General features: G+C 36.0%; 2 protein-coding genes across 5 annotated transcripts in view; one reads left to right on the top strand and one right to left on the bottom strand.

Annotated features, from left to right (window-relative positions):
- Positions 1 to 14,035, top strand: part of LOC101899409 (RING finger protein nhl-1) — a 146,900-nt gene that overhangs the window by 27,401 nt on the left and 105,464 nt on the right. The gene's annotated exons all lie outside the window — the stretch shown is intronic.
- Positions 6,149 to 9,023, bottom strand: LOC131803969 (V-type proton ATPase 116 kDa subunit a 1-like). Its single transcript, XM_059125989.1, has 2 exons — positions 6,636 to 9,023; positions 6,149 to 6,579 (listed from the first exon to the last, which is right to left on the bottom strand). The coding sequence occupies exons 1-2, from the start codon at positions 8,902 to 8,904 to the stop codon at positions 6,233 to 6,235; spliced, it is 2,616 nt and encodes an 871-aa protein (XP_058981972.1). The 5' UTR covers positions 8,905 to 9,023; the 3' UTR covers positions 6,149 to 6,232.

Raw genomic sequence — 14,035 nt, 5'->3', positions numbered from 1 at the left:
AATAAAATGAAATTAAGTTTTGATTCGCTCCTCCCTGCGTGTGTGTGTGTGTGCCATGAAATGATTTGCATTTCTTTGACTACGTCTTTTCCATGCATGGGGTCCATGATGCCGCCATACATTGTGTGTTGCCTGTATATAGCTGGGAAGAACTCTGCCATACCTCAACTATGTGTGTGTGTGTGTTTATTTATTTGGTAGATTCTGTAAGTCGGTCGGTCAATCGAACATGTGGACGTCGGTATATATATGTATGTATGTTTGTTCTTGCGACGAACATTAAATGTGTTGCGCACTATGCACCATTCTGTGCGGCGATACATTCTAAAAGCGTCATACGTACGTCGACAACGTATGGTGTAGCATCTATAAATAGCCTTCGAAATGAAGACGAAGGCGATCATGATGTTGTTGACGATGATGATGAAGAAAACGACAAAGATTCATGAGTCTAAGATAAATAAATAGTAAAGCAAATATATATCTCTGCTCACAAAGAAACTCAATAAAGTGAGAAAAATATGTTGCTCTTTGTCGCCACAAAATGGGAATTAAGGGAAAATTTTGGTATAATTGGTTAGTCATTACATTTGGCATGGCAGGTGTAAACAAGGAAGGTAATAGAAAACTTTCTGGCCAAGAAAAAATGTCCACTATTCACAAAGAAATAAATACCTCCCTCATAGCAAATATAAGTACATACAAAGAAAAACTCAAAAAAAAGATTTCGGTATTATTCGAAGACGATTTTTAGTAAAACTTTCAGGATTTTGCTACATATTTCAATATAACTGTTTTAACTAGTCATATATACTTTTTATACCCTACACCACATAGTGGTAAGGATATTATGTCATTGTGCATTTGTTTGTAACATGGAGAAGGAAACAAGATAGACCCATAGTTCCTTTTGGTGATCAGCATAGAATCACATTTTGAGTCGATTTCTACATATCTGACGTCTGTCCGTCCGTCCGTCTGTGCATGTATTTTTGTGAACAAAATGCAGGTCGTATTTATCATTCGATTGAGATGAATTTATGCACAAGTCATTTGTTTGGCCTAAGGACGAACCCTATTGAAATTGAAGATAATCGGTCAAAATTTAAATATAGCTCCCATACATATATATTCGTCCGATTTGCCTTTTTTGTGCACCAAACCTCTAATATTGGACCAAATAGGATGAAATTTGGCAATTACGACCGAATTTAGTCTAGAAACTAGTACTACAAATTTCTTTAAGATCGGTTCAGATATAGTTATAGCTCCCATATATATTGTTCATCCGATTTATTGTATTTGTTACCCACAGCCGTAATATGCACTCCGTAACAACGATATTCAGGGTTCAGATTTGGATATAGCTCTAATATATATCATTATCCGATTTCAAGTTAAGTGTGCCTCAAATAGGCAATACAATCCCCACTTGAAAATATACAAATTCTTCGGCAAATTAAGTCCTTTGAACTTAAATTATAATTATAGCTTGTATGATTTAATTATCCCACAAAAACTTTTAATTGTTATGTGAAGCTATATTAAATATGCTCGATGGTGTAGGGTATCATAAAGTCGGCCCCGCCCGACTTTAAGACTTTCTTTACTAGTTTGTTTATAAAATAGGTTTTTTTTTTGACTTTCGGCTAATTCAATTCGAATATACACCACAAGGTCAGGTTTTCGTTTATTTGTTTATTTGTCAACTACCAAATGATCGCAACTTCGTATGCGGAAAAGGAATTCATATTGAGTGAATTTATGTTTGATACACTAAATATAATGCATTGTAGCACTATTCACTATTTCTCTTTCAAGTTATAACTTGAACTTAATTAAAGACCAATCGAAATTAAAAAAAAATATAAGAGTATGGAAGTCATTAATTTTCTGTCTACAAAACTTCTAAAACTGGGTACAAAAGTATTGTAGTTTTGTATTTGTCTTTCTTTGTAAAGTAATACCGAAATGCACAATTCTAGCTAGTTTACTACTTTACGTACCACATTTCGTACCATTAAGTAATTCGGTTCACATTTGCAAATCAACCTCTTTATATAAAAGCCAAACATTCACAGCTAGCTTTATTCCTTCACTCCCTACTATTTAATACATTACACACATTATATAGCATGTCCTTAAAATAGTTACTCAAAAAAAAAAAATAAAATAAATAAATAAATAAATAAAATAAAATAAAAAAATAAAATATATAAATAAATAAATAAAATAGTTCATCTCTATTCCTAGAATTTTACCTCTAAACGCTTACTTATTTCCAAATGGTAACAATGAAGTGTTATTTGAACTTTAAGTACACTCAAATTCAAATTGTTCCCAATTTGGTGTCATATAGTACAACTCTCACATTTAGTACGCATTTCAAAGACCACCTCCGCATAACACGAAATTTTAACAAATTTAGAGTTTAGTTTAGAGTACATCCTATCCCAAACCTAATAAGCGGCCCTCATTCCAAATTTCAGAATTCTAGCTCCATCCAATTAAAAAAATACAAGATTAGTAACGTTTAGTTCATTTAGTACCCTCCTAGTACGAATTTTAATAAACCTAGACTTATCTCATCCCCACTCACCAACATCCAGCGGTTTCGCTTGCACGTTGATAAATCAGTTACTCACTCATTGTTCCACTCATTTACATATATAGATTACTATTCCTGTACATAATACCAAAGTATTAATTTCCAAAACCACTTCATATCCCAACACTACACTCACTACATCCCAATCCAACACTGCGTCAGTAATGTTAATTGCAAATTTGTGGATTGTAGCTTAAATTGTGCCAAATTTAGTACCGTTTAGTACTTTTCTACAGGGTGAGATAAAAAACAGCAACAAAGCACACGTCATAATTTTCACATTTTTTTTTTATATTTTATTGAATGAAAGCAAAAACATTTCGGAAATAGCATCAAATTTTAGAATAAGTTTAGATTTGTTCGTATTGGTCACCTTTGGCACGAATTATGGCCTTCAAACGGCCAATGAAACCACACGTCACACGCTGCCCAAATGTTTCTCTGCGGTATTTTGGCCCATTACCGGCGAAACGCTTGCTTGAGATGGTCGACACCTTGGTATTTTTTAGTGCCAACCTTGCTTTCCAAAATACTCCAGACACAATACTCCAACGGATTGGTATCCGGAGATTTTGGTGGCAATTGTGCGCTAGAAATGAGGCGAGAAACCTCATTTTGAAACCATTCTTGGGTGGCGAGTGCTGAATACTGTTGGAATGTCCAAGATCTACGGCCGAAATGTCTGCGTGCCCAAGGCTTTAATACACCCTTCAGAATATTATCGCGATAATATTCTGCATATATTCTGATGCCACGGTCGATTAATACGAGCGGAGAGCGACATCGGTGGTGCCCACACCATCACTATAGCCGGCGCTTGAGTTCTGGTGGACAACCGAAGGTGCGCATTTTCAGCTGACCTCTTTGGCAAGTATAGACGATCATTTTGTTTGTTTACAAACTGCTGGACAACGAATGTTTTCTCATCGGAGAAAACCAAATTCGGTAGTTCACCACTTTCGGTCAAGCGAAGCAACTCTTTATCTCTTTTGACTCTATTTTCTTTCTGTTGCGGTGTAAGTTCTGGCACTTTTTAGAATTTCAATGGCTTTACCCCGAGGTCTTAGAAATGACGGCATTCTGAAGTTGTTTGAAGTTCTTTCATCTCACCCTGTATATCTCTATATATCAATCCCTTGCGGTCTTATGTTTAATTTATGGCTTATTTTTTACACCCTAACTTTTATTGATACAGTCATAAGCGGTCTCATCGATATTAGTGTTTTTGACTCATAATTCGTACCAAAGGTGACCAAACCGAACAAATCTAAATTTTTCTAAAATTTGATGCTATTTCCGACATTTTTTGCTTTCATTATAAAATTAAAAAAAAAAAATGTAAAAATTATGACGTTTGTCTTTGTTGCAGTTTTTTTTGTCTCACTCTGTATTTGAACAACTTAAGTTTCACACAGGGTAGCATAAATGTCACGAAAGTAATGACAAAACTAAAATACGATCTTTCTCTTATCTAGTGTGTTCAATGTTCTTCTATTTGAGATTCTTTAGCAAGTTTCAAATAGTTTTCAATTTGTTTATAGTTTTAAATTACAAAAGCATTCTCTTAGTTTTCTATAATCTTAAAGAGATATATTTTGTGTATGGTTACGTTTTCTCTATTTTCATTCCTAAATTATTTCAATGTTTTGTTTTTACTTTTTTGAGAAAATGGCAAAAAAATACACACAAGAAAACGAAGAAAAAACGGCAGCGCGTAATGACTGTATCCGTGGCAAATTTTATATTTTTATCTGTGTCTATATCCGTTTCGTTTCGTATCGCTGTGCTTTTGTAAGTGTTTGTGTGTTCGCTTTCAAATGTGAATGCGAAAAGTTGGTATTTCATAGAAAACAAAACAAAATAAAACGAACAACACGAGAAAAAGAAGCAAATTATTTTTGAAATTGACCTTGAAAATGTTGTACTTTAAAAGCGAATGATTTATATGCCTTAAATTGAAAAGAATTGAGAAAAAAGAGGAGCATCGAAAATTTAATTTGCAATAATAAATTAGGTAAATTTAATACGATGAAAGGGTGTTTTAATTGTGTGAAATGAATAATTTCAAAATTTACATAATTCAATTTTTTCTTCGTTTGTTTGTTAGTTTGTTCGGTGCGGTGCTTTTGTTATTCTTGCGCTTTAAGAAGGCATATTTACATAAACTCATTTAGGCATTAAAAATTTATATGAGAAAATGAACAAATGCAAGTTGAGTGGATATTTTTTCAAGGTTTTTGGATAGGATGGGACATTTACTTCAATTGAGGAGGAATTGGTCAAGTTGTTACTACGGAAAAGATATTGCATCGAACCGGTAAATGGAAGTATAGATAAAATCTGCAAGGAATTGACAAAAGTCACATCAGTTATGATTATTATTGAATGAATTGAATTTTAGTCTTTTGAATGCATTTTTTGCCTTTGTAAAGTGAACTAGTTTATGGCAACAACTAGTTTTAAAAAAAAAGAGCTAATTCATTATGTACGTGATCACCAAACACCATTGCTATTGAGCGTATACAGGGTGAGATGAAAAAAACTGCAACCAACTTCAGACTGCTGTCACTTCTAAGCCACTCGTCCGACAGCTGTTAAAATTATTCCAGTGACAGCTCATTATATTGTTTACAAGCGAACAAAAGCATTTTGGTGAGAATTTTCCAGAAAAAAAGTTATTCGTGATGGAATTCAAGCGTGATAGTGTTATTTTTTTACATTTGGATGGAAAACCACAAGTGGCTATCGTTAGAGTACTCCAGCATTTAAATGCGAATAAATCTTTTATGTCTCGTATCATCGCTCGTTACCGCAATACTGGTAGCGTTGCCCGACATCAAGGAAGTGGACGGAAGAAAACAGCAACATCAGCAAAAATTGTTCGTAAAGTAAAGAAGCGGCTTGATCGAAACCCGCCTCGCAGTGGTCGAAAAATGGCTCGTAATATTCCATTCGGCAAATATTACAAATGAGCTCAGCGTAAAGCCATTGAAATAACAAAAATTGCAAGAACTTACACCGCAACAGAAAGAAAGTAGACTCAAAAGAGCTAAAGAGTTGCTTCGCTTACCGAAAGTAGTGAACTGCCGAATTTGATTTTCTCCGATGAGAAAACATTCGTTTTCCAGCAGTTAACAAAATTATTAAATTATAATTATTAAATTACTTGAGGTCAGCTGAAAATGTGAACCTTCGGTTGGCCACCAAAGCTCGAGCGCCGGCCATGGTGATGGTGTGGGCCGCCATAACAGCCAATGGTCGCTCTCCGTTCGTATTAATCGACCGTGGCATTAGAATAAATACCGAATAATATCGCAAAATATTCTGGAGGGTGTATTAAAGCCTTTGGACATAATCTCCACAGGAAACGGTCATACTCCCCATGGGGATTATGTCGGTTTGGAAGCGGAAAATAATAAATAAAATCGATTCTCAAAGATAGTACATTTTTCGAAACAAAGTTTGAAAACGTTTCCACAATAAATTTTGGTCATAGAATTAGCGATAAATTTACTAAAATTTTGGTTTTTAAAAATTTTCAATTTAAATTTAAATGATTCATTTATATGGAATATTATAATGGCAATTAAAACATTATTGAATTTCAATTGATTTTAAATCCCATTAACCTGCCATTGTACTCCGCTTAAATTGAAATGGCGCAAATGCTTCACCAGATCCTGAATAGAATTTGGATTGGAATTCAACCCAATGTAAACGTAGTGTGTGTAAAAATGCCGACAATCCCTCCATAACAACCAATATGGCCAACGTCAAGATTGCCCAGAAACCAAAAACCACTACCAACAGCAAACTATTCATGTAGCCCCAACGGCCAGTGAGAGCTATTTTCAATACCATATTCCAGAGGACGCTTGAAAGTTGATCATGGGCCAGTGACAAGGCCCACAGACGCAAATATGAGGCTGTGTGAGAGACCGCACCCAAAACACTTTCTATGCAGTGGATACCTTAAGGGAGGTGGATTGGAAGTATCACATCTGTAGAAAAGCAACTCAAAACTTACCCGAATGTATCCACAATTCGCTAACATCTTGTTTTTCGATTTCCAAGCTCTTGCGAGACGATAACACGAATCCCGAACCATCTACATTGTAAATCAACGATTTTCGAATACTTGATATATTATCTCGGGTTCGAGTTCGGCGAATAGCTTCATTTTTGATTTTCCGTATTTTTCGTTGCTGCAACATAAACCAAATGGGTTTGCCGGCTAACAATATCGGAACACAAAAGAGAGCAATGCCCAGCAATAGCATTTGTATGACGTCCTGATATTCGAACATCCAAATTTCACAACCTTCGGGGGGCATTTCAGGCCCCTTCATCAAGAGCATATTTATGAAAATTATAAGTATGGAAGGGGCACATGCCGAGTTGTAGGGCTGTTCAAAATGTCCACCATAATTAGACCATTTGAAGAATATGAGGAATACCAAATAGGCAAAAATACAAAGCAAAAACAAAAATTGTGGAATAAAAACTAGGAGAAGATCAACAAAGTCGCGTCTGTAGATGTGATTGAGAGCCGACAGGATAAGGCCAAATGTCATTTGAAACACACCCAAGATAACGGCAAGTTTCATTTTAAAAGAATTCGAAGTTGTTATGGCATTTTCTCCGGATGCCTTCCATATGGGATCAAATCCCATGATATATGGGGTACCCCGAAAGTTGTCCACCCGGGCAGGATCCAATTGCAATTCATGGGAACTCATTACCGTCGACTGATTATAGCTAATTGACCAGGCAGATCCAAAGAGGTTGAATGATTTCGAAAAACAATCATTGTAAATTATTCCGGTGTAGATAGAAAATGCACCCATTAAGGCAATAATGTAACGCCCAGCAAACAAAATATTCCAAATTTCACTGGATGTCCTTGCCAGACGTTGCTTTTCCTCCAGAGATTTTTCGTACAACAACATCCAAAGGCCAAACAGGAACATTATCAAACCGTGGCCAATGTCACCAAACATGACGGCAAAAAGGAAGGGGAATGTGACTATGGTATAGGGAGCTGGGTTCAATTCCTGATACTCGGCTATGCCATAGGCATCGATAAGATTTTGAAAACCCCTTGTAAAACGATTCAATGAAAAGTAGGTGGGCTTTTCTTTCGACGCCAAAGATCGCTTATGGACGACATTTAAAAGCGGCATGAACATGGAACTGCTGTTGTCCTGCGATGAACGACGTACTCCTCTTGCCAAAGCCCTCCTTACCGACTCCATGTGCTTTGTGGGTATCCAACATTCAGCCTGTAAATATTTCCCCAAATGCAAGTGGCGCACACGTCCCATGCGATTCAGGATGTGGTAGACCATTAAAATTTTCTTTAGCTTAATCTTCCAAATATACAGATCCGCTGCGGCTATTAGTAGAATACGGTACTGCTCACTCTGAGATTGTTGCAAAATCTTATCCAAATCCAGCAAATCTTCTGATATTTGCATTATTTCCTGCTGACGCTCCTTGGCCGCCTCAGGACATTGAAAAAGTTTTATGCCAAAACCCTGACAAACTTTTGCCACCTGGGCCTTTAGGCCACGACCCACAAAAAATAACATGAAAACAAATTTCTTCACACTTGCTGCCGATAGACGGGCCACATCGTTTTGAGGAAATTCCACCTGGAAATGTTTGAGCAAAAAGTTTCCCATAGTTATTCTCCACAGCATCACTTCGAAGGCATGAAATCTCTCCATGGGAATGGTGCCGGCAAAGAAGGACAAATGTATGTGTTCTTTGGTCATTGGTCTCAGTTCATCGTGGATCAACTGCATTATAACACTATCCGTCCAGGCCATTACAGCTTCGTTGTTTTGGCCACCGCTTAAAAATTGATTGGCAACCTTCAACACTTCCAACTGTTCATGCAACAAATTCCGTTGTTTTCTCAAACTGCCAGTATTTTGTTCCATGTTCATAACGTTTTCAAATGGCTGCTCTACAATCGCCTCTAGATCCTTGAGGTCCGTTGCCTTTGGTATTTCTTCTGCGTCAACATCGGGATAAAAAACTAAATTTATATTGAAAGCTTGTATTTCCTTTTCCAAATAGTTGATCATCCGTTGAAGTTCATGGCATCTACGAATTTCGGTTATATATTGATTATTGTTTGTACCGCCTCCACCTCCGCCTCCAGGCTCATTGCTGATATTCCGAAACTGCACTTGGCCCAAATAACCCAATTCAATGAGACAATTAAAAGCCGATTCGCTGTGTAAGATAATTTGACACAATGTCATAGATTCACTGCGAAAGAAGGCCATATTGCGGAAATTATGACTGATGTTTGGGAAAATATTTAATTGGCCTAATTTATTTTTTGGAATGTATTTTTTATAAAATTGTTTTTTGGCTTGGTTTTTGAAAATTCGAACTAGAAAGCATGGTACATGGGTATGAAAGGTACTAAATATGGTACCATTTAAATTAGGCCAATATACAGGATAAGAAAAAAAAAACTACGACAAAGTCAAGCGCCATGATTTTTACATTTTTTTAAATGTCAAAAAATGTCGAAAATAGCATCAAGTTTTAGAATAAGTTTAGTTTCGTTCGAATTGGTCACCTTTGGCACGAATTATGGCCTTTAAATAGCCAATGAAACAGTCACACGCTGTCCGAATGTGATGTGGTGATAGACAATTTGGTATTTTTTAGTGCCAACCCTGCTTTCCAAAATACTCCAGACACAATAGTCCAACGGATTGGTATCTGGAGAGTGTGGAGTGCGATTGTGCTGAGTCCTGTTGGAATGCCCAAGGTCTCCGGCCAAAATGTTTGCGTGCCCAAGGCTTTAATACACCCCACAGAAGATTTTCGCGATAATATCCGGCATTTGTTCTGTTGCCAAGGTTGATTAATAAGAGCGACCGTCGACTGTTATGGCGGCCCACACCATGGCCGGCGCTTTGGCGAGTAAACACGATCATTTTGTTTGTTTACAAACTGCTGGACTACGAATGTTTTCTCATCGGAGAAAACCAAATTCGGCAGTTCACCACTTTCGACCAAGCGATGCAATTCTTTAGCTCTTTTGAGTCTATTTTCTTTCTGTTGCGGTGTAAATTCTTGCGCTTTTTGGAATTTCAATGGCTTCGCCCCAAGCTCATTTTTCCGAATGGAATATTGCGATATGTTCAGCTCACGAGCATTTTTTCGGGTTTCGATCGAGTCGCTACTTTACTTTTCGAACCATTTCTGCTGATGTTGCTGTTTCCGTCTGTTCTTCTGTCCACTTCCTTGGCGTCGGCTACGTATATCATGGTAACGAGTGATGGTGCGAGACATTCGCATTCAAATGCTGGAATGCTCTAATAATTTTAACAGCTGTCGGACGAGTGGCTTAGAAATGACAGCAGTCTGAAGCTGTATTTACATTTGTTAGGGATATGCAATTATACCCTCAGCCATATAGCTACAGGGGGCATGCATCATTTGATACGGCCAAAACGTGCCTCATCGAAATAACGGTTTTAGACTCTAGGTCTCTTTGGACCGAATCCGTTTCAACTCCTTCTGGTACCTCCCCCATATAAGAGAAAGGATAATCAATACATTTTATTTTGCTGCAACTTTGGAAGTCCAAATATTTTCATCAGCGCTAGTTCAGATGCGAAAATGGACAATATCGGTCCACCCCCACAAAGTGTCAACATTTTGAATTATTACAACTCTTCTAAAATGTGATGTAAGATTCCGATTGACTTCAAATAACACACATCACAATATTTTTATTAACCTGAGGTCTGGTCTGAGGATGGAATATATCGGTGTACTCCTTCTGGTACCCCCCTCCACAAAGGGTCGACATTTTGAATATCCATTAAGCTCATAAATCGCGAAGTTAACATCCAATTCCATTCAGACTTTGTACTTTTCAATATTTCCATCAACACAAGATATGTTATAGAGAACCTCCTCTACATGGGGTTCAAGATTTTGAAAAACTCTTTATTTCTCTTTCTCTTTCTTTCCTCAAATTTCACCCATACAAAAATTTTTGCTAACAGAAGATATGTTTTGAAGACCATATATCTATATATCTGCGAACCTCTCCTTGTACCTCATCCACAAAGCGTCACAATTTTCAACCAGAACCCTGAGATGAATATGGAATTTATGATTTCGAATAAATTTGGATATAAGTGTTCAGTTTTTTGTAATTTTGTCCATATATTTTTTTTATCTGTATTATATGAAGTGAGAAAATGGAATACTTTGGTCGACTATATCTGATACGTCACACATATTTTAACATTTTCCAAAAATTATCACTTATCTCATATCTCTCTTTATAAAATCCTTCAGATAAAGTTAAATTTATTAGGGAATCTGTGATACACATTATTTTAATCTCATTTCAGGCTGAAAGCATCCAAGTTACCGGAATATAGAAGTGTAATATTAGTGGGGCTGATGCAGAAGCTTAACTAAGGGAAAAGAGAGCGTCTAGGTATCAATGCCACGAATCCTGTCTACGACAAATATTTCGAGGATTTTATCTTCGAAATCGATATTCCAAGATCCGCGACGGCTTACAAAAGTCTCCAATTATCTAGCATCTTTAATAGTTTCCGTTGTTCACTTTATACGTATAGTATTATATATAAGTATATACTTATACCTACTTGTGATACCAAAGACGTCTAGCATAGAGTGTTGTTTTTTCAGCCTTATTTTTGTTCTTTTAGTTTAGTCTTTGTTTAGGTAGTAGTATGACAACCCTGACCCACTAAAATCACCAACAAAAATAGATGTGTTCAAAACTTTTTCATTTTCACTCAACACACAATTATTTATCCCCAAAAACAAGTAACTTTTAAATACAATCAAATGCTATTGACACTTGGAATTTGCTTTTAATTAGAATCGTTGACCGAAATGTCAAAGATTGAATATCAACAAATTTTAATGTCCAAAAATAGATCAGACTTCAGATTTCTTTAATGGAAAACAAAAGAAAAGAAAAAACAAATGTTAAATGTTGTCAACAATTACGGACTATTGACCTATTTCACCATCACCACACATACACATACATTCACACAAACACTCTCACGTGCCCAAACAATTGCAGACTCATTCTGCTGCTGTTGGCATTGGTGATGATTGCTCATGAAATGCGGAATGTACTACAGATTCTCTTTAAATTTCACATATACCAATATTTTACCATAAAATGATCTGGTGTAAAGATAGAGTATAGCGGTTACCTCCCCCACAAAGGGTCTAAATTTTGAATAACCAAAACGCTCATAAAATGCGAAATCAGCATCCGATTATTTTCAAGCTTCGCACATCCCAATATTTCTATCAAAACAAGATCTGATGTGAAGATGGGATATATCGGGCCACCCCTTTGAATACCTTCCTCGCAAAGGGTCAAAATTGGAAATATATAAAACGCTCATATACAATATGATCAGATTCTCTTTAAATTTCGCTCATCCCAAGATTTTAACTATTACGAGATAGGGAGTGGCAATTAGATTGGATGGCTCACACTTTCTGGTGCCGCCTCCACAAAGGTCAACATTTTGAATAAGATCGGAATTAACGGTCCACTCCTTCTAATACCTCCCCCACAACGGGTCAACATTTTGAATAATAATAACTTTTATAAAATGTGAAATTGGAGTCCTATTGTCTTCAAATTTCGTACTTCCTAATATTTCTACCAACACAAGATCAGGTAACAACGGGAAACAACGAACTTTTCCTTCTGATACCTAGCCCACAACGGATCAATATTTTCAATAAAGTAAAATTTAGGATAATACTACACAAAATCTACTACTGTTCTCTTTTTCTGGTACCTCCCCCACAAAGTGACAAATTTTTGAATAATTAAACCTATCATAACGTACATAATATGTCAACCATTATCTTCAAACCTTGCATTACAATATTTTAACAACAAGATATGATTATAAATTCTAGTTCGAATGTCGAAGAACAAAAAATTAAATTTTCCCTTTAAAATATATAAAACATGTCAGAAAAGTGTTCATTTCGGAATGGGTCCGCCTGCATGCAGCACCCTAGGATCAAACATACATATTAGATCTTAAACTTTCGATTTCGATGCTGCATGTTAAAATTTCTCCCTCTCTCTACTTTCTAAAGTTTTATGAAGGAAAAATCTATGAAAACTTTTCTCCAATAATCTTTGTTATTTCAACAAAATAGAAATGTACTCTTTTGTTATTAATCCATTATTTTGTTGTTTATAGTTTAATGCCAGGGAAATGTTTATCTGTATATACATACAGGCAAATGTACATGCACACATACACATTAATAATACACACAAGTGTTATGGACATGCTAACCGATATAAACAAGAAAATGGGCCCATTAATGACGTCAATTGATCAGTTCACAAGGGGGCCGAAAAATGGATCATTTTTTAAAATCATTTTGTTATTGTTATTCGTGCGTTTGACTTCTCAAATATTTAAAAGAAAATAAAACAAGCATTGCTTTATATCCATACTCACTCCTCTTCAAGGTAAGGGGTAAACAGATGACCTCTTATATGAAAGTATTCTTTTTTCTTTTTGTTGCCCTCAAAAATTCAGGGTCAATATAAAAAAGGGAAATATATGGAGCAATCGAGACAAGAGAAATGTTTATATTTTGGAATGAAATTACCAAGGCCTATATAAGGTCCCATCTGACAACTAAGTTTGTTGTCAATTTAAATATTGTGATTTAAAATTTAAATGAAGTCAAATCACAATAGAGTAAAAACTACCAGGTTTATTGTCAATTAGTTGCCCAAAGTAGTTTTCCTGTCCGACCTTAAATAGGGATTGGAAAGTACAAACCATGGCCTAAATAAAGTAGGACAGTAATCCAATCTGACAACTATGTTTGCTTTATTACTACTGCTACTACTACTTTTATACCCTCCACCACATATAGTATGGAGGGTATATTAAGTTCGTCATTCCGTTTGTAACTCATCGAAATAATCATTATACCCTACACCACAAGGTGGCCAGGGTATTATGTCTCTGTGTATTTGTTGGTAACAGGCAAAAGGAAACGAGATAGACCCATAGTTCCTTTTGATGCTCTTCATACAATCACATTCTGAGTCGATTTATGCATGTCCGTCCATCCGTCTGTCCATGTATTTTTGTAAACAACGTACAGTTCGCATTTATTGCCCTATCCAGATGAAATTTTGCACAAATCATTTGTTTGGCCCTATTGAAATTGGAGATAATCGGTAAAAATTTAGATATAGCTCCATATAGCATCAAACGTGTAATATCAGCCCGAATTGTATGGAATTTTGCACATACAACCAAATTAAGCCTGAAAATAAGAAATCGGTTTAGATATAACTATAGCTCACATATATTTATATTGTACATCCGATTTGTT

The sequence above is a fragment of the Musca domestica genome, unplaced genomic scaffold (genome assembly GCF_030504385.1).
Source record: "Musca domestica strain aabys unplaced genomic scaffold, Musca_domestica.polishedcontigs.V.1.1 10, whole genome shotgun sequence".
In the NCBI taxonomy this organism is placed as follows: domain Eukaryota; kingdom Metazoa; phylum Arthropoda; class Insecta; order Diptera; family Muscidae; genus Musca; species Musca domestica.
This window is presented reverse-complemented; position numbering and strand designations above follow the sequence as displayed.